The sequence below is a fragment of the Diuraphis noxia genome, unplaced genomic scaffold (assembly GCF_037042655.1).
Source record: "Diuraphis noxia isolate RWA-SAM2 unplaced genomic scaffold, SU_Dnox_SAM2 contig0001, whole genome shotgun sequence".
Taxonomy (NCBI): domain Eukaryota; kingdom Metazoa; phylum Arthropoda; class Insecta; order Hemiptera; family Aphididae; genus Diuraphis; species Diuraphis noxia.
Window position 1 is genome coordinate 97465140 of NW_028301711.1, and position 19610 is coordinate 97484749.

Genomic DNA, 19610 nt, shown 5'->3' on the forward strand with positions numbered 1-19610 from the left:
TGGATGAGCAAGCTCCCACCACCCGTCCGCACCGTCGTCGCCGGTCTCGCAGGCTCCACCGAATTCCTAGCCGAACGCGCTGATCGCGTGTGGGAAGCGTGCAAGTTCGCGGAGATGTCTGTCGTCGATCAGAACCCTCCCAGTTACGACTCGCGTGAGCCAAATCCAGTCACCCGCAGAAACGCTGCGACGGCTTCAAGCGCTCAAGACACGCGTTTCCTCGCCCTCGAGGAAGCTATTCACGCGCTTACCGCTCAAGTCGCGTCCCTTGCGACGTCGCAAGCCGCTGCGCTAACGCGCACGACAAACGATCGTGACACACATCAGCAACGCGACCGTTCCCGCTCGCATTCTCATCATCGAGCTACCAGTGCGACATCAGGTTGGTGTTACTACCATGCCAGGTATGGCGCAGACGCGCGGAAATGTCGCGATCCGTGCGCGTACTCTTCGCCTGTGATGCGGAAAAATCCGTGAGGCGGCGGTGTTGCATCAACCTAACCTAACCGACTCTTCGTCAATGACACCCGCACCGGACGCCGATTTTTAATTGACTCTGGTGCGGAAATTTCGGTGTTGCCGCGACCCCACAATCTTACGAAAAACATCGGAACAAATCTAGTTTAGCGCCCACCCGAATTTTTCACTTTTTTTTTTTGAAACCTAGGTAAATCAACATTTTAAAAACGATGGTTCAAAAAAAAATTGGCGGAAATCAATATTTTTTGAGTTACAACTTTTTCAAATTTGAGTTTTTCGGCAATTTACTTAAATAAGTAATTTATAGACGCCTTAGATCACTGCCGTGTGGCGCAGTGGTCTGAAAATACTGTATGACGCGTACTATCATGGGTTCGGACCCCGGCCAATGGAAACAAATTTTTGTCTTTTTTTTTCAATTATTTTTAATTTGGCCCGCGTTGCGCAATCCATATCACTAATTTTTAGATCGATAATAAGACTTATCAGTTATCAGTTATACGCGTGTGGTCGACTGTCGTCGATATAATAAATAATTATAACTGTTACTAATAATACTGTTAATACTTCTGCACAATCAAAAAAATAACGATTTTCATTCAATATATTTTTCATAAGTTTATAATTTATATTTTATATTTAAGTTTTACAAATATCCAAAATCTATTTCTGATTCCATATCTTCTTCAGATTCTGATGACTCGGTCAAAACTTCATCACTAACATCACTATTGACTGTTTCCGGTGTAGTAGGGTTGTACAACAATGAACATAAACGAAAAAACTCATCTAGTGGGTTCAAATTTGAATTTCGGCAACATTTCAAAAACATGTGTTTAGCCAGATACCCTGCGTAAAAACGTTTTTTCCGAGAGTACTGACTAATAGATGCCTTAGCATGACGCCACATCCCCTCTACATTATTCGTGTGCGCACCGGTATCAGGATTTTTAAATTCTATGGAATGGTTAACTGTTAAATGTTCATAACCCTCGTCTTTTAAACAGTCATAACTCTAAAATTGATTATTCATGATTAATATTGATGAATAAAATAAAAATAAAACAGGACAACATACTTTCCAACAATCACTAATGATTAATGTACCGGGCAAAATCCACTGTTTAATCAATTCCAGCAATGTGTTTTTGTCACGACGTTCTACGGGTACTAAAAAACATTTGCCTGTTATCCACTCTACTCCACCAAAAACCCATTGCCCCTCAACTCGATGGCCTCTATAATATTTTCGTCTACCGAATTTCGACTCATCGATTTCAACAACTTTTCCAACACCGCCTTCGTAATAAATATAATCAATAATAAAAAAAATACTGTCGCTTTATATAACATAAAATAAAAAATTACCAATTTTTTCGTGCCTCAATATCATTCCATCAAAGACTACTTCCCGGTGGAAAGATGCCCAATCGACAGCTGATTGTTGCGCTATGTTAATTTGGTTTTTAATAAAGGAAAGAGACACATTCTCCGTCCACAAGTATGCGAACATTACGATTCGATAAATCGACAAATGCGATTTCTCGAAGAACGTACCTTTCCTTATTGACTGTTTAAAGTCACACCTCACTTTTTTTTTATTAACTGTAGACCACTGTCTGCACCGCCAAACAAACCCATCAGCGTAGTCCCCGTGCTGGCACAATTTTGCAAAATGGCCATTTTTACATTTGAGGCTATTATTTTTGGCAATAAGACCCCATAATTGAAGTTGTTCAATAACTGGCGTTGACAACGGGCCGTCTTCATTATACTCAAATAATTTAAACAATTTAACAACGGACCACGACATGATAAAATAAAAACATCAAAAGTATGTAACTCACGTGTTGCGAATACTGCTTTAGAAACAGTTATGAACCAAAGATAAGTCGTATTACATTTTATTTACGGTCAAAAACTTAATGTATCTTTATCTTAAATCATATAAAATCCGCGTACGAACATGAGCGCGTCCGATAACGAACATCGAATTAATGTATTATTATTGAATTTTTATAGCACCGAGTCACCTATATTAAATCGGACAATCAAAAACGAAAATATCCCTCGATTTGCTATGCAACACCACCCCAAGTAGGTCACAAGGTTAAAAAAAATGCATTTTTATTGCACTAAGTCACCGGGCCGGGTCACTCGCTCACTGCGCTCGCTCGGACAATTAAAAACGAAAATATCCCTCGATTTGCTATGCAACACCACCCCAAGTAGGTCACAAGGTTAAAAAAAAATGCATTTTTATTGCACTAAGTCACCGGGCCGGGTCACTCGCTCGCTGCGCTCGCTCGGACAATTGAAAACGAAAATATCCCTCGATTTGCTATGCAACACCACCCCAAGTAGGTCACAAGGTTAAAAAAAAAATGCATTTTTATTGCACTAAGTAACCGGGCCGGGTCACTCGCTCGCTGCGCTCGCTCGGACAATTAAAAACGAAAATATCCCTCGATTTGCTATGTAACGCCACCCCAAGTAGGTTACAACGTTAAAAAATGCAATTTGACGGAACGAATTTTTTTAAAAAAAAAGACAAAAATTTAACTCCATTTTTTACGCTAGGTATCTGGCTAAACACATGTTTTTCAAATGTTGCCGAAATTCAAATTTGAACCCACTAGATGAGTTTTTTCGTTTATGTTCATTGTTGTACAACCCTACTACACCGGAAACAGTCAATAGTGATGTTAGTGATGAAGTTTTGACCAAGTCATCAGAATCTGAGGAAGATATAGAATTAGAAATAGATTTTGGATATTTGTAAAACTTAAATATAAAATATAAATTATAAACTTATGAAAAATATATTAATATTTATTACTTTTTTTAAATTTAAATTTTACTTAATTTTAAAGTATTATATTCCTTGTATTAAGTATAATAGAGAGTTTAACGAATGTGTAAAATACCGAAAATCGTTATTTTTTTGATTGTGCAGAAGTATTAACAGTATTATTAGTAACAGTTATAATTATGTTCGACGTATCGACGACAGTCGACCACACGCGTATAACTGATAAGTCTTATTATCGATCTAAAAATTAGTGATATGGATTGCGCAACGCGGGCCAAATTAAAAATAATTGAAAAAAAAGACAAAAATTTGTTTCCATTGACCGAGGTCCGAACCCATGATAGTACGCGTCACACAGTATTTTCAGACCACTGCGCCACACAGCAATGATCAGAGGTGCGTTTAAATTACTTATTTAAGTAAATTGCCGAAAAACTCAAATTTGAAAATGTTATATCTCAAAAACCATGGATTTCCGCTAAATTATTATTGCACCATCGTTTTTAAAACGTTGATTTACCTAGGTTTCGTAAAAAAAAATCGAAAAATTCGGGTGGGCGCTAAACTAGATTTATACCAAAACATCAATCAAACAACGAGCGCCGATATAAGACTCGTCGCCGCAAACGGCTCACAAATCAAAACATACGGGCCAAAGCAACTACATCTCGATCTTGGGTTCAAAAGACTGTTTTCGTGGACTTTCGAAATGGCCGACGTTTCGCGACCGATTATCGGAGCCGATTTCCTACACTACTACGGGTTGCTCATCGATATACGCCGAAACCGCCTCGTCGATCTCGCGGTAAACAGTTCAGTGAAAATTACGCCCGCTACCGTATCGTCCTCGGCCGCGATTTGCGCCATCGCCAGACCGTCGAAATGGACCGCCATACTTCTAGACTACCCCGAAGTCACGCGTGAATCGCCTGTGCCGACAGATTTTTTACACGGAGTGGTACACGAACTGCATACCACGGGACCAGCTCTTTTCGCCCGACCACGCCGACTTCCGCCCGATTGACTACGGATCACACGTCAAGAATTCGATTTCATGCTGCAAAAAGGCATTTGCAGGCCGTCATCGAGTTCATGGGCCAGTCCACTACTTTTGGTGCCCAAAAAAGATGGTACGTTCCGACCGTGCGGCGACTACCGTCGTCTTAACGCTGTAACAGTCGCCGATCGATACCCATTGCCGCATCTACACGATTTCACGGCAAATCTCGCCGGTAAGACTGTTTTCACAAAACTCGATCTGGTACGTGCCTATCATCAAGTGCCTATCGCCCCGAACGACGTACACAAAACCGCGGTCACGACGCCGTTCGGTTTGTTCGAGTTTCCCGTCATGTGTTTCGGACTGCGCAACGCCGCGCAAACGTTTCAACGATTTATCAACGATGTACTACGCGGACTGGATTTCGTGTTTGCGTACATCGACGACGTGTTAATCGCTTCACACGACGAAGCCGAACACATCAAACACGTTCGTACCGTTCTCGAGCGTTTTCAAAGGTACGGCGTCGCAATCAGTCCGGCGAAGTGCGTTTTCGCGGCTGACTCAATGCTATTTCTCGGGCACGTTATCGACAAAGACGCGTGCCGACCGAACGCCGAACGCGTTGTCGCTATACACGAATGGGCGCTGCCCAACACCAAGAAGGAGCTCCAGCGATTTTTGGGTTCAATAAATTTTTATCATCGATTTATTCCGAACGCCGCCGAGATGCAAGCGCCCCTTTACAGCCTTGCGTCGCAAATCAAAAATCGCGATGGACCGCTACAATGGACCGACGACACTCGGACCACCTTCAATGCGTGTCGCCAGGCTCTCGCCGACACCGCCAAGCTCGCTCATCTTGATCAGAACGCCCCCCTTCGCCTCAACACCGACGCATCTAACGTGGCAGTGGGCGCCGTTCTCGAGCAACGCGTCAACGATCAGTGGCAACCTCTCGGTTTCTTTTCAAAAAAGCTCTCGCCGGCCGAACAGAGGTACAGTACGTACGACCGAGAGCTTCTCGCTGCCTTTTTGGGCACACGGCATTTTATTCACATGATCGAGGGGCGCAGAACAACGTTGCGTACGGATCACAAGCCGCTGACGTACATGTTCACGCTCAAATCAGAAAAAACAATCGATCGACAGGTGCGTCAAATTTCGTTTCTATCGCAACACATACACGACGTCGTGCACATTCAAGGCACTGATAACGTCGTACCAGACGCGTTATCACGAATCGAAATCGCCGAAACAGCTGTACTGCCGACGATGCAACAGTGGGCTGCCGACCAGGCCGCCGACCCACAGCTACAGCAGTTTATCACAGGTACCAATACGAGTTCCCTCCGCCTTCAACCGCGCGTATCACCCGACGGTGTTATCTACGCGGATTACTCGACCGGCAACGCTCGTTTGTTTGTACCGTCCGTACTTCGACGTCGAGTGTTTAACGCGCTGCATGGATTAGCGCACGGCGGAAACCGCGCCACACTACGTCTCATCAAGTCTCGTTATTGCTGGCCGGACGCATATTAACATACTGTACATTGCTACACGACCGCTGTTCTCTGATTGGCCGATTCAAATTTACCGCGGTTTTATTTAATAATTATTATCAAAGAATAATATGATATCAGATGCCGCGGTTTTACATAAAATATATTTAAAATTATAATATTTATTATCATTAATAGTAAAGTATATAAAGTTTATAATATTTGTTTTTTGCAAATATAGGTACAACAATATGCAACACTAGAGTGAAGTTCAGTTTATAAATTAGGTATACATGTTATTATGTCTCTATATATAAGAGTCAAGAGAATTAATAAATAAAAATAAAAATAATTGCTGTATTATAATGCCATAGTCTAGATTATACAAAAACATTTTAATTCCCTAACATTTTTGAAGTTTAATAAACTAATGTTTAGTTTTTTACAGAAAATTGATCCTATGTTTGAGATTTTAAATAATAGTTAGCTATAATAAAACAAGTACCTATTATAATAATAATTGTAATGTTATCACAATGCGTCAATGGGTTATTGTTTTCACCATTAAAATTTACAAAATGAATCTCCATTTGCCTAATTCATTCATTAACAAAGTAGTAACTGAACTACAATGTTATGAATATGTTATTCGATCAAACATTAAAACTAAAGAGGACTGTAATTTGTGGGTTTGTGAATTTGGAAAATTAAATAATATTAAATGGAATGCTAGATCTTCTCGATCATGTGGGAAAAAAATTAATTGTTCGTAAGTATAATATTATAGGTGCATTATACCAATCAGAGAATATATTACATTTATGTAAAAGTGGCAAATACTCACAAATGTTCATAAAATATAATTCTGGGACATTAGGTATTGTATAATTTACAATTAATATAAAAACATTTTAATATATACTATATTATTATAGTATAAGTCAGTTTTTGAATTTAACACTAAATTTGTATGATTTAATAATAATTAATTATTAATATGGTTGAGTTTAAATTATTAAGAAAATATAAATATAAATGTAATACATTTTTAGTAAGGTAATATTATGAGGTGATCTATCCACTACTATCCTGTCATTATGCCTGTCAAACTAAAATGTTTCAATATAAAAGTGCATATACTATACATATTATATACCTACTTAAATTTTTTATTTAATTATTAACAAGTGTTTAATTACAATAAATTATAATACAATATATTATTATTGTTGTTGTTATGGTTGACTGTTGTTGTCATAGTTATAATAATTATTAATTATATTTTAAGTTGGGTGAGTCTTAAATTAAATGATTTAATAAAGTAGAAAATATTTTACACTAACGGTTAGGTAAATTCAATAGATATTGTAATATTTGTATTAATTCAGTAAAATCTATTTTTTGGTACCTAACACTAATCAATGATTAGTATTATATTATGTAATAAATTATAATATGATATATATTGCTTACAAGTAGATGATATCAGGTATGTTTTTTATATAATGTAGGTTAGGTATATAGGCTATTATTTATATAATATATAATATATTTTAATTTGTGGCTATAATAAAACAAGTACCTATAATAATTATTTTAATCAAAACCATATCATATTTTTCAATTTTATACTCTTACATGTATTTAGAGATATTATTAACTATATTTTTAATTTAGCAAAGTTGAAATTTGTAAGTCTCGTATTAAATTATTTTGTTTATATCTGCCTATGTAGTATGTACACATATTGTAGACTTTTATAATTTTGTATTTATATATAATTAACCCCAATTGGCTTTTATTGCAGTATTGACAAAAGTTTTTTAACAAAACAAAATATTAAGGATACAATAAATGTATGTGTTAAAATAGGAATAAAATATATATACTTATACTTATATATATAATATATACCTTTATATATTGTATACTTATTTATATAGTTACTTACATTTTGGAATAATTATTATTTAAAATAACTTGACCAATTTTTTTACTTTGTTAAGTTAATATAGGAAAATAAAAGTTAAGTTTCAAGTCAAAAAAAAATTAATTTGAACTTGAAGAAGTTGCAAGATAAATAGAAAAAAAAGTTACAAATAGTTAAAAATCAGATAAATTTATTTTAAACCTAAGTACCTAACATAGATCTTAAATTTTGTTTTATATACCTATTTATTAAGTAATTAATAAACTACCGTACATTATATTACTGTATTTGTAATAAACTATTATTTTACCTACAACCTATTCAGATGTGATGGTAAAACAAATATTTTGAATCAATATTTAAATAACATGATTTACAGGTTTCATTAAGAAAAATGCAACTTAAAACATGCCTAAAACATTTAGTAATTGAAAAATAACTTAACTCATGCTTTGTTTTGTGAACCACTTTAGATTTTAGGTACACTAGTAAATACATTTGTATTTATTTAATCATAGTTCATTCTACGCATTCTTTAGAAATGTCTTCCATCTCAATTTAAACCATAAAATAGTCTTGTTATTATAACTTTTTTTAAATTCTTATAACAATTATTTACTGTCAAGATAACATAAATTAAATTAAATTACAAATTAACAAAGAATTTATTAATTTTTACATATTTGGAGATAAAAATGTATAGTAACTGTTTTAAATTACATAAACAATTTATTTTTAATAAAGAATAATTTAAAAGATATACCTAATATATTAAGTATTATATGATTATATAATATTTCATTGATAATTCTTATAGTTTGAAAAAATAACAAACTCATTATATATTTAATGATTGTGCCCATGTGATTTTGCATTAGGCACATTAAATTGAACATTAGCACCAAGATTTCTTTTTCTTTTTTTGGTGTTAATTTCACCATTTGCTGGACGGCCTGATGGTAGTCGTTTACTTCCTTTTGTAACTCTAGGTAATCTCCTTGCAATAGATGTTGGCTGGACTCTAATTTTTGCACCAGGTCTTTTTCGCAAAGCAACAGCTGAATTTCCAGCAGTATGTAAAAACGATTGCCACTGTCCTTCTGTTGTTATCTTCTTCAAACGAGACTCTAAAATATTCAACCCTGCAGTGGATGAGCCAAACATTGAGTCTTTAGATTTGATTAAATCGATAATACAATGTATTGATTTATTTTTTGTCTCTTTATTTTCTATAATTTCAGAATCATTTGGTACATTATTATCTTTATGATGTGAATAATCTGGCTCATTAGTATTAGAATAATTTAGAAAATCAGTATTATTTTCTTTTGGTGCATCAATTTGAGAACAATTATTTACCGATAAAAATGACTGGAAGAAATCTGGTGAGATGGATACATTCCCCTGGGCTAAAATAGCAATTTCATATCTATCTTTTGGGGTAACTGGAGGGAAACTTTTTGAAATTACATCAAAATGAATATAAACAGCGCACTGATGTTTACAGAATTTACCAAATTTACCAGAAAGGCATGAACAACAACCTCCCATAATGTTTACTTCATAAGTACATGATGAATCTTTTTCACTCTGTACACAATACTCATATTCTGATTTAGATACTATATGAGCTTTTTGTATTGTACTTGCTTTTTTTATTAATGAATCTAAAAAGATTCTAGCAGTTCTATTTTTAGTGTGTCTACAATTAGCAAACGCCATTAAGCGCCTACAATAATGATCTTCTAATACTGTGCATGTGAAATCTAATAAAGCTACAACGTTGTATGCTTTTACTCTTGAAAGAACAGTGTCTTTAAAAATTCGAACAGTAATTTCAGAGTAGTTATTTGTGTGATGACCTTTAGTTGATTCATCACGCCACGCCAAACACCATTTGTGTCTTGTTTGCCAATGTTCATTTAAATATCTTGACCATTTTGGAAACTCAGAGTTTTTAATACTATCATTAAAACATTTCTCTGAAGAATCAACTGTATCAGCATATAAAATAGATTGAAAACTCTTCATAATTATTGGTCGCTTATCTTTCGGTATGTTATTCTTTGAGTCCCAGACCCAACGCCAAACAGCCTGACAAACATGGAAAATGCATAGTAAATGGATACTATTTGGCCAGTTGTTTTCAATTGCATTTATTTCAGCTGCAGCATTATCAGTTATAAAGATTTTTGGCCAACCAACACCACCAAAGCAATTTATACCACATTCTTTTAGTAACTGAAATCCAGTGTTATATGCTGAATATGTCTGACCTATTAATTTATTAAATAAGGATATAAGTTAACTGAAATTAATTTATAGATTGATAAAATTAATTTTAAATACACCTTTTGTAATAATTATTGCTAATGGAACTGCACCTGCAGCACACGGAGTAAGCATAAATGTTATAGAATAATTGTCTGCATCACAGGCAGATGTACTGTCAACAAATACAATGTTACTAGATGACTTTAATGAATGGGCTCGTTGCATAAGTGGGGTAATAATAACTAATGCAAATGGATCTTCCTTGAACTTAACTATTACATTTCTCTCTTTGTATACATCAATCTTTTGTATTATTTTCTAGAAAAAAGAACATTATGAGTTATTATATCTTTAGATGCCTAATTAAGTAGGAATTGTATACATTTCAAATCAGAAAATGAAATAACTTTTTAGCTTTTTTTAATATAGGTCTATTAGCTTATAATTTCTAACTACAGAAAGAGAAGAAGTCAGCTTTTTTAATTTTTCAAGAAAAACAAAATCAAAAATTGTATGAAGTTTAATGATATAAGTTTGGAAATTTGCCATTCATTATTAATATACTGTATAGATCCATTAGAAAACCCCATAGGTTTGTATTAATTTATTATTTAATTGATATATGTCTTTCTTTTTTTAGTAACTATAAAGCTAACCTAACCTTTTTGTAATATAAACTTAATTTTTTTCAATAAAATATTTATATTCACAATATTCAGACATACTCTGAAGATGGAGCATGGATAAATCCAAAATATATTGTTATAACTAATAATAAATTGTCTATGAAATCTTCAACTACTTTCTTTAATTGTTAAATACTAATGAAATGTGTATAAAATTACAAAAATTTACCTCAATCAAACCTGTTCCAGACCGTGGACCTAAATTTTCCAACCTCCATTCATTATGCCAATTTTGGACAGTTCTATAAGTTGGATTAATAGATCCATTAGCCAAGACTTCCAGTGAAAAATTTTCTTTTAATTCTAAAATGCGCTCATGACAATTAATTGCATCAGTTATACCCATATTATCATTAAAATACTCGAAAAAGGTATTTTTAAGTATCTTATCTGCTGGTAAAAAGCGTAAAGTTTCAGCAGTGTCAATACTATGGTTATGTTTATTTTTAATTGTTATTACACCATATAACCCATCCTGAAAAATAATTTTACTAAATGTATTTAATTAAATGATATGTAAGTAAAATTTTCAAACAAGAGAATTATAATTATAAGTAGGTACTTATCAAGGCGGTGAGTATCTTAATAATGTATTTAAATAAGTAATAAGAAAAATAAACAAATAACCAAACCTTAATATAGGGGTCTACTTTTCGTGTAGAATGAGTATCTAATTTTACCATACATGTTACAGAAGCTAAACAGTTAGCATTTTTTGAATTCCCTTTTTTATTTTCTTCTCTGGAAACTTTACGAAAGGAGCTATGCAGACATACAAACTTTTTCCTGGAAACAAATAATAAAAACCTTCTAAAGATCTAAACTATTAAAAAAATATAACTCATTTAAAATCAGCATGGTACTGATAAATATTAAATTTATATTCTTGAGTTTTACTGCTTTGTAATTTTGAATTCAAAAAAAAAAATACAAATTTGTTTAAGTATTTTACAGATTTATAATCATACACAAATAATCAAAAAATACTTATCAGTTACCTATCTACCACAATAAAAAAAAGTATTGTCAAAAAAAGTATGTACAGAAAACTTATGTTAATTAGGTATTTTTAGATTTTTTTTTTTTTATCAGAAATTGTAAAATCTTTATAAAGTTATAAAGATAAAACTAAATAAAACTATTTTCAAAATGTTTTTACCTAATCTAATAGGTGTACAAACTTGTAATCAATAAATATATTCAAACTAAAAAAAATTATCTTTTTTATTTAAAAGCAAATACCTAGGTAACTATACTTATTTTAAAATATTGATACATATCATTTTTAAAAACCAAAAGTGCAAGAAACATAATAATATCAAATAAGTTATTGATTAAAATCTATAGCTTAAAATTATTAAATTAAAATTTCAAACTTACCTACTAATCAAATTGTATGTGGGTAGTGGGTACCAAACTGTTTAAATTGGTAGTTATTAACGCAAATAGTTTTTAAATAAATATAAGCTAAGCATGATTATTATTTTTACATATTTTGTAATAGAAAATATATTTAAGTATTTTATAAGAAAAAAGTATACCATTAGTTTATTTAAAAAAAAAAATAAGCTATTGAGAATTGATAAATTAAATTAAAAACTCAATTAAAAAGGTGCCGGATATTTAGACTAATTATTATTGACTTTGTTTACTGTACAAAATTATTATTCTAAAAACAATGATAAAGAATAATTTATTTTAACTTCCAAAATGTAATAATCATATTAATATGGTTAATGGTTATCCTAAATGTACAATATTATTACTGAATTACTGGCCTATATAATTTATCCTTCATTTACTTGTAGACAATATTATATCATATTACAATAATAATCATTGATAAGTGTTACCTACTGAAAAATAGATTTTACTGAAGTCATGCCAATATCACAATATCAAAAAATCCAATATTAAAAATGTTAATAACATTTAAATAAAAAATGTAAATATATATAATATATATTGTATGCACTTTTATATTGATACATTTTAGTTTGACAGGCATAATGACAGGATAGTAGTGGATAGATCACCTCATAATATTACCTTACTAAAAATGTATTACATTTATATTTATATTTTCTTAATAATTTAAACTCAACCATATTAATAATTAATTATTATTAAATCATACAAATTTAGTGTTAAATTCAAAAACTGACTTATACTATAATAATATAGTATATATTAAAATGTTTTTATATTAATTGTAAATTATACAATACCTAATGTCCCAGAATTATATTTTATGAACATTTGTGAGTATTTGCCACTTTTACATAAATGTAATATATTCTCTGATTGGTATAATGCACCTATAATATTATACTTACGAACAATTAATTTTTTTCCCACATGGTCGAGAAGATCTAGCATTCCATTTAATATTATTTAACTTTCCAAATTCACAAACCCACAAATTACAGTCCTCTTTAGTTTTAATGTTTGATCGAATAACATATTCATAACATTGTAGTTCAGTTACTACTTTGTTAATGAATGAATTAGGCAAATGGAGATTCATTTTGTAAATTATAATGGTAATTTTTTTAATTAAAAACCGTACAAGCAACAACCCATTGACGCATTGTGATAACATAACAATCATTATTATAATAGTTAGTTGTTTTATTATAGCTAGGACTTAGGAGACTATTAATACTATAATACTATTATTATTATTATAATTTTAAATATATTTTATGTAAAACCGCGGCATCTGATATCATATTATTCTTTGATAATAATTATTAAATAAAACCGCGGTAAATTTGAATCGGCCAATCAGAGAACAGCGGTCGTGTAGCAATGTACAGTATGTTAATATGCTGGCCGGACATGCACAAAGACATCACGCGATGGACACGGTGCTGCGAACCATGCCAACGCGCCAAGGTAAACAAACACGTCGTTTCTCCGATCACACCTTTCGCGCCGCCCGAACGACGATTTGGTCACATTCATGTCGATCTTGTCGGACCGTTGCCGCCGTCCAACAACTGTAAGTACCTGCTTACCGTCATCGATCGATTCACTCGCTGGCCGGAAGCCTGGCCACTCGAGAACATGTCAGCTCACGCTGTCGCACAGACGCTAACCACGAACTGGATCGCTCGATTCGGCGTTCCCGACATCATCAGGACCGATCAGGGAAGACAGTTCGAGTCCGAGTTGTTACGCTCACTTTTTTCGTCATTCGGCATTCAGCACGCGAGAACGTCGCCTTATCATCCTCAGTCAAACGGTATGGTCGAACGTTTTCATCGAACGCTCAAGTCCGCGCTCACCGCCCACGAATCGGCACAGTGGTCAACGAAGTTGCCAATCGTTCTGCTCGCTCTACGCAACACCGTAAAGGCTGGTTTCGAATACGCTCCAGCCGAGTTGGTCTACGGCACGACACTTCGACTTCCCGGTGAGATGTTTCATGCCGCGCCCGCGGAACCTACTCCGCCCGGACTGGTAGCAGCTCTCCGCGACTACATGGCTCAGGTACGTTTCACTCCCGGTACCAACCACAACACACGACGAGCTACGTTCGTACCAGACGACTTGAGCCAAGTTAGTCATGTTTTTCTTCGAATCGACTCCGTCCAGCCGCCGCTCCAGCCACGATACGAGGGACCTTTCGCAGTTTTGGAACGCCGCGACAAAACGTTCAAGGTACAACGCCACCGATCAACGACGTGGGTTTCCATCGACCGGCTCAAACCAGCGTTTGTTGCGCGTGAAGACCCAGTCGCCGACCACTCATACGCCGCGCAATCGATCGAATTTCCCCAAAAAAAACGAGTCCGTTTTTTTTCTCGCCGAGGGGGAGTAATGTGGTGATTACGACGTGTTATCACCACTTACGCTAGCGCGTCCGTTTATTATTGTCGTTACCATGTTGTTCCTAACATTGAATTATTTGTACTTGTATTTTTTGTCTATGTTCCTTGTATTTTTCACTGCGTGAATTATTTTAACTTATTGTATTTGTATATTTATTCTCTTTGTTACGTCGCCCGCGACGACTTTTCGTACACTTTTTCTCCCGCCGCGCGCGATAGGTTTTTCGCCGTTACGGGCTCGAAGCCATCATCGCTCGCCGTGTTGAGTTACTTTTTTCGTGACCGTCGTTCCCTCAAGTCCGTACTCTCACCGACCCGCGGCTATCGTTACGACTCACGTCGTCAAATCATATTTTTTGTAGTACTATTTTTATTGCCGTGTAATAAAATTTAACTATTTAAACTCGTCTTAATAATTATCTTAACCTACTGATTTTGTCAGACACGTTGGTCGTTAGAGTTGAGACGGTATTCCTCCTCTAACGCCACAACCTGATACGGCGATGTTGATAGCAGGTGTTCGCGCCGCCACACCGATCGACACACACACACACAAACACAGTCACATATTATAATTGTTATTTTTGTATTGGTTTATTTTTGTTAATTCTATTGTGAATTATTATATAACATGCAGATAAGAGCGCTATCGCACGCCGCCGGATCGGCTGCTGATTATCATTTAATACGGCCGCCCGGCCGTCAGTCTATTCCAGTGTGCAACACGAAGCACGTATTGTTGTGTGCGTGCAGAAATCATTATTTTTGCGTATTAGTTGTGCGGGCGCTAAGCGCCAAATTTATTATATTCTTCGGCGCAAATCGCCGGCTTATTTGTATTTGTGCGGACGCGAATCGCCGCATTATTTTTGTATACTTTACGAGCGCGAATTGCCATTTTTATTATATATATATTATTGTTACGGCTCAAATAGCCAAAAATTTGTATTTTATTTGTGTGCACTAATTGCCACTCTTTTTATTATATTATAGTGTGTGTGTCAATTATTGTTTATTCCAGGCATAGGTAGCAGCTGGCCAGCCGAGCACCGCCAACTATGTGAGTTTTTCTTTATATATTATTATTTTGCATACCGCTCTAATAGCGGCCTATATTATTATTTTGTATACCGCTCTAATAGCGGCTCTATATTATTATTTTGTTTTCATATAGGGGCTCGCATAGCAGCACCCTATATTTATTACATTTTTACCTGTTGGGCCAAGAGGGCCATATTATTATATCTTTTTATACCTTTTTTGTTGCTGTGATTTTTATATTATTTTGTGTATTTTAAATTATTTGTATATTACAGCAACTTAGTTACCAAAAACCGTGTTACCTTTTATTTTAGTTTTAAGTCCACACACCACATATATACACACCTACACACCCACCACAGACTAGCGTTCAATAGTCTTGCTCGGCGATCCCGTCCACCTCTATTGAACTGCTATACACGTATACACACATACACAGGTCGATCGGTGTGTGAGTGTAGCGCGCGAAGTATTTGGTGACCGGGCGTCACGGCCTATTATTGTGTCGTTCCCGGCCCGTACAGCAGGTGATACAAACAACGACGTCCAGCAAGGAGATGGACAAGAACCAAAATCAATACGACGATGGAATCTTCGGCGGCAGGGGCCAAAACTCGGTACACGTACAACGCACGTACGTGACGAGTAGGTGAGCAGCAAGACTCGGAATTACAACAAATACCACGGTTCGCACTGCGATACACGGACGGGCGGAACACGTGGTTCGTGGACGAGCAGTGCTCAAGTCATACGGGATGATCGGACGAGCGACAAGGTCGCTAAAACCTGTCGTATGACGACACGAACGGGTTGAGACGATGCAACCGGGTGCACAGCGCGTGATATCAAACCATAACACGGCGGTTACGACACGGTTCGCACAGCGTTAGAAACGGATGGGCGGAACGCGTGGTTTGTGGACGAGCAGTGCTCAAGTTACACACGATGATCGGACGGACGACAAAGTGAGCCGTCGATTGGCACAGGCGGCCAAAATGCAAGTCGCGGATAGACACTCGCGAAAGCGTTAAATGAGCGCGAGGGCTCGGGTGCATGAAGCAAAAAAAAATAGAAATAATGGCGGATAGCGGCAACGGACGCACCGGGTCGTAGAACGATATACGACAATTTGCCAAGACGGCTGGTAAACGACAAAGGCGGCGGTGGCGGGTGTCGGCGACCAACGGCTAGACCGCGACAGTACCCGTCCCCTCCTCATAGTACAAAGTTCGGTTTGCGTAGACTCCGTCGGCGGAGCAGCAGGGTGACAACATTGCAACAAATTCGAAACGCATGCAGCGCGCCGAATTTAAAATTTGATTGTGTATCCAACATTAGTAGTTATAATATAGTAGTTTAGGAATTGACATTTAATTGAATAACAAACATTTATTGTCGTTTCTTTATATTTAGGTAAGTTCTGTATATAATATAAATAATATGTAAAATAATAATAAATAAAAACTTTATATTTAGAGCAACACATTATTGGTTTGATTTGTTTGTGGTCAATTCCTGAGTAAATAAAATAGAAGTCTTATAAAACGACAATTTCGTTTAAGCAATATGAAGAAGCTACAATTTGAATTTATGATAAAACCATCAAGCGATGGAAAATCAAATTTGATGACCATCACCTCGATTACCACTGAAGCTAAAGAAACATATTGCCATACCGGAAGAATTACAACAAATAAGTTTCCATAAAGAGGTGAGTACAACTACTATGTATAATATGGTGAAAAGTGCATTAAAAAAAAAGACACCAATTCAGAAAAGTTTAACAATATTAAGGAAATATAAACTTACAGAATTTGCTGTTAACTATATTGATGATATTCTTATATTTCTAAAAATTTTTATGACCACATTAGTCACTTAACACAGTTATTAAAGGCAATACAAACTGAAGGTTTCAGATTGAAATTCACAAAATGCACATTTGCAACAGACTCGGTGAAATATCTTGGTCATGTTATACAGAATAACTCTATCAGGCCTGTAAAAGATAATCTAGTTTCAATAAATAATTTTCCGGTTCCAAAAACTCAAAAGAATATAAGGCAACTTCTGGGGAAAATAAATTTTTATCATGAATACAAACCAAATAGTGCAATTATCCTAGATCCATTGCATAATTTACTTAGAAAAAACCAAAGATTTATCTGGTCGATACAGTGTCAAACAGCATTTGAAAATATAAAAAAACTACTGTGCTCACAACCAATTTTAGAAATTTTTAATAAAGATTTACCAATCAAGATTTACACAGATGAATCTTTGGAAGGTGTAGGAGCCATTCTCAAACAAACACAGCTTAATGGAAAAGAAAAACCAGTGGCATACTTCTCAAAAAAACTGAATGCAGCCCAAAGAAAGAAAGCAATATATTTGGAATGTTTAGCTATCAAAGAAGCAGTAAGATACTGGCAATACTGGCTTATAGGTAAATCATTTACAGTATATTCTGATCACAAACCGTTAGAGAACATGAACATTAAATCTAGGACTGATGAGGAGCTAGGGGATTTCACCTACTATCTGTCACAATATGACTTTCAAATTAAATATGCTCCAGGGAAAGACAATTTGGAGGCAGATTGCCTAAGCAGAAACCCGGTATTGGAGACAAATGAGAATAAAGAAGAGCAATTGAAAATAATAAATCTAATAAAACTGGATGATATTCTAACAGATCAAAAAAATAATGAAGAGATAAGAAAAAAAAACAATCTGATAAAAAAAAAACAATGTATATTTTAAGAAATATAGAAATAGAAAAAAAATTATGTTATCAGAGGAGTTCAGCATTAAACTCATAAAGAACATACATGAAAACCTATGCCATATTGGTATTAAACAAATGCAAAAGAAGATTGGTACAGTATACACAGCGAAAAACTTGACAAAAAACATAATACAATTTTGTAAAAACTATGGGATATGTATGAAAAACAAATCAAGAGGAAATAAAAAATTTGGTTTAATGTCTCATCTGGGTCCAGCCACAAAGCCTTTTGAGATAATCTCAATAGACACGATTGGTGGATTTGGAGGTTCGAAATCCGAAAAAAAATATCTACATCTTCTAGTGGATCATTTCACAAGATACGCATTCATTTTAACATCAAACACACAGAGTGCGAATGATTTTGTAAAATTAGTCAACAATATAACAAACACAGATGAAATAGGTATCCTTCTCACCGATCAATATCTGGTAATTAATTCAAAAGAATTTAAACGTTTTTTGAGTGAAAAGTCGATACAGATGGTTTTTACTGCCATAAATACCCCTTTCTCAAATGGAATAAATGAAAGACTTAATCAAACACTGGTAAACAAAATTCGATGTAAAATCAATGAAAAAAATAAAAAATTAGCTTGGACAACAATAGCACAAGAATGTGTAAATAGGTATAATGATACTGATCATTCAGTTACGGGGTTTGCGCCAAGATATTTGCTATATGGTACAGATGTTTCAATATTGCCACAGGAATTAAAAGAAGGAAACATAACAGAAATAGATTGGAAATGTGATAGAAAAATAGCATATGAGAATACAATAAAATCACATGATTATAACAAAAAGCTATTTGATAAAAATCGGAAAGACATGGAATTCAACGTAGGAGATATGGTGTATGTGGAAAATGGAAACAAACTAAACAGGAGAAAACTGGATAAACTGAAGATTGGACCGTACAAGATTATAGAGAGGATTTCAAATTCAATCTACAGGATTAACACAGGTCACAAAAAAAACGGAATCAAATAATTTCCATATAACGAAACTTATTCCGGCTTCCGCATTGGATGGAGTAGAACCTAGCTGGTTAGGGACTTGCCTTCAAGATGAAAATTTTTATGGAAAATTGTCTGCCCCAGTGGGGGAGATGTAAAGAATATATTATAATTCTTTAAATTGTATTTAACCGCGCTCTGCACGGTTAGTGTGGTTATAAGGTGATTGGTGATAACAATAATAATGATAAGCAAGATATGATAAAATAAATTAATTGTAATTTGTAATAAGATATTAAGAT

The 19610-nt window shown here is 34.7% G+C and overlaps 2 protein-coding genes across 2 annotated transcripts; one reads left to right on the forward strand and one right to left on the reverse strand.

Annotated features, from left to right (window-relative positions):
• Positions 1-8564: 8564 nt before the first annotated feature.
• LOC149062615 (uncharacterized) lies at positions 8565-11622 on the reverse strand. The gene is made up of 3 exons (XM_089216349.1): positions 10854-11622; positions 10076-10316; positions 8565-10000 (listed from the first exon to the last, which is right to left on the reverse strand). Exons 1-3 carry the CDS (start codon positions 11028-11030, stop codon positions 8571-8573), a joined length of 1848 nt encoding a protein of 615 aa, XP_089072475.1. The 5' UTR covers positions 11031-11622; the 3' UTR covers positions 8565-8570.
• Positions 11623-13495: 1873 nt separating this feature from the next.
• LOC149062616 (uncharacterized) lies at positions 13496-19342 on the forward strand. Its single transcript, XM_089215373.1, has 4 exons — positions 13496-14350; positions 15158-15253; positions 17449-18007; positions 18747-19342. The coding sequence occupies exons 1-4, from the start codon at positions 13496-13498 to the stop codon at positions 19340-19342; spliced, it is 2106 nt and encodes a 701-aa protein (XP_089071499.1).
• The last annotated feature ends 268 nt before the right edge of the window (positions 19343-19610 follow it).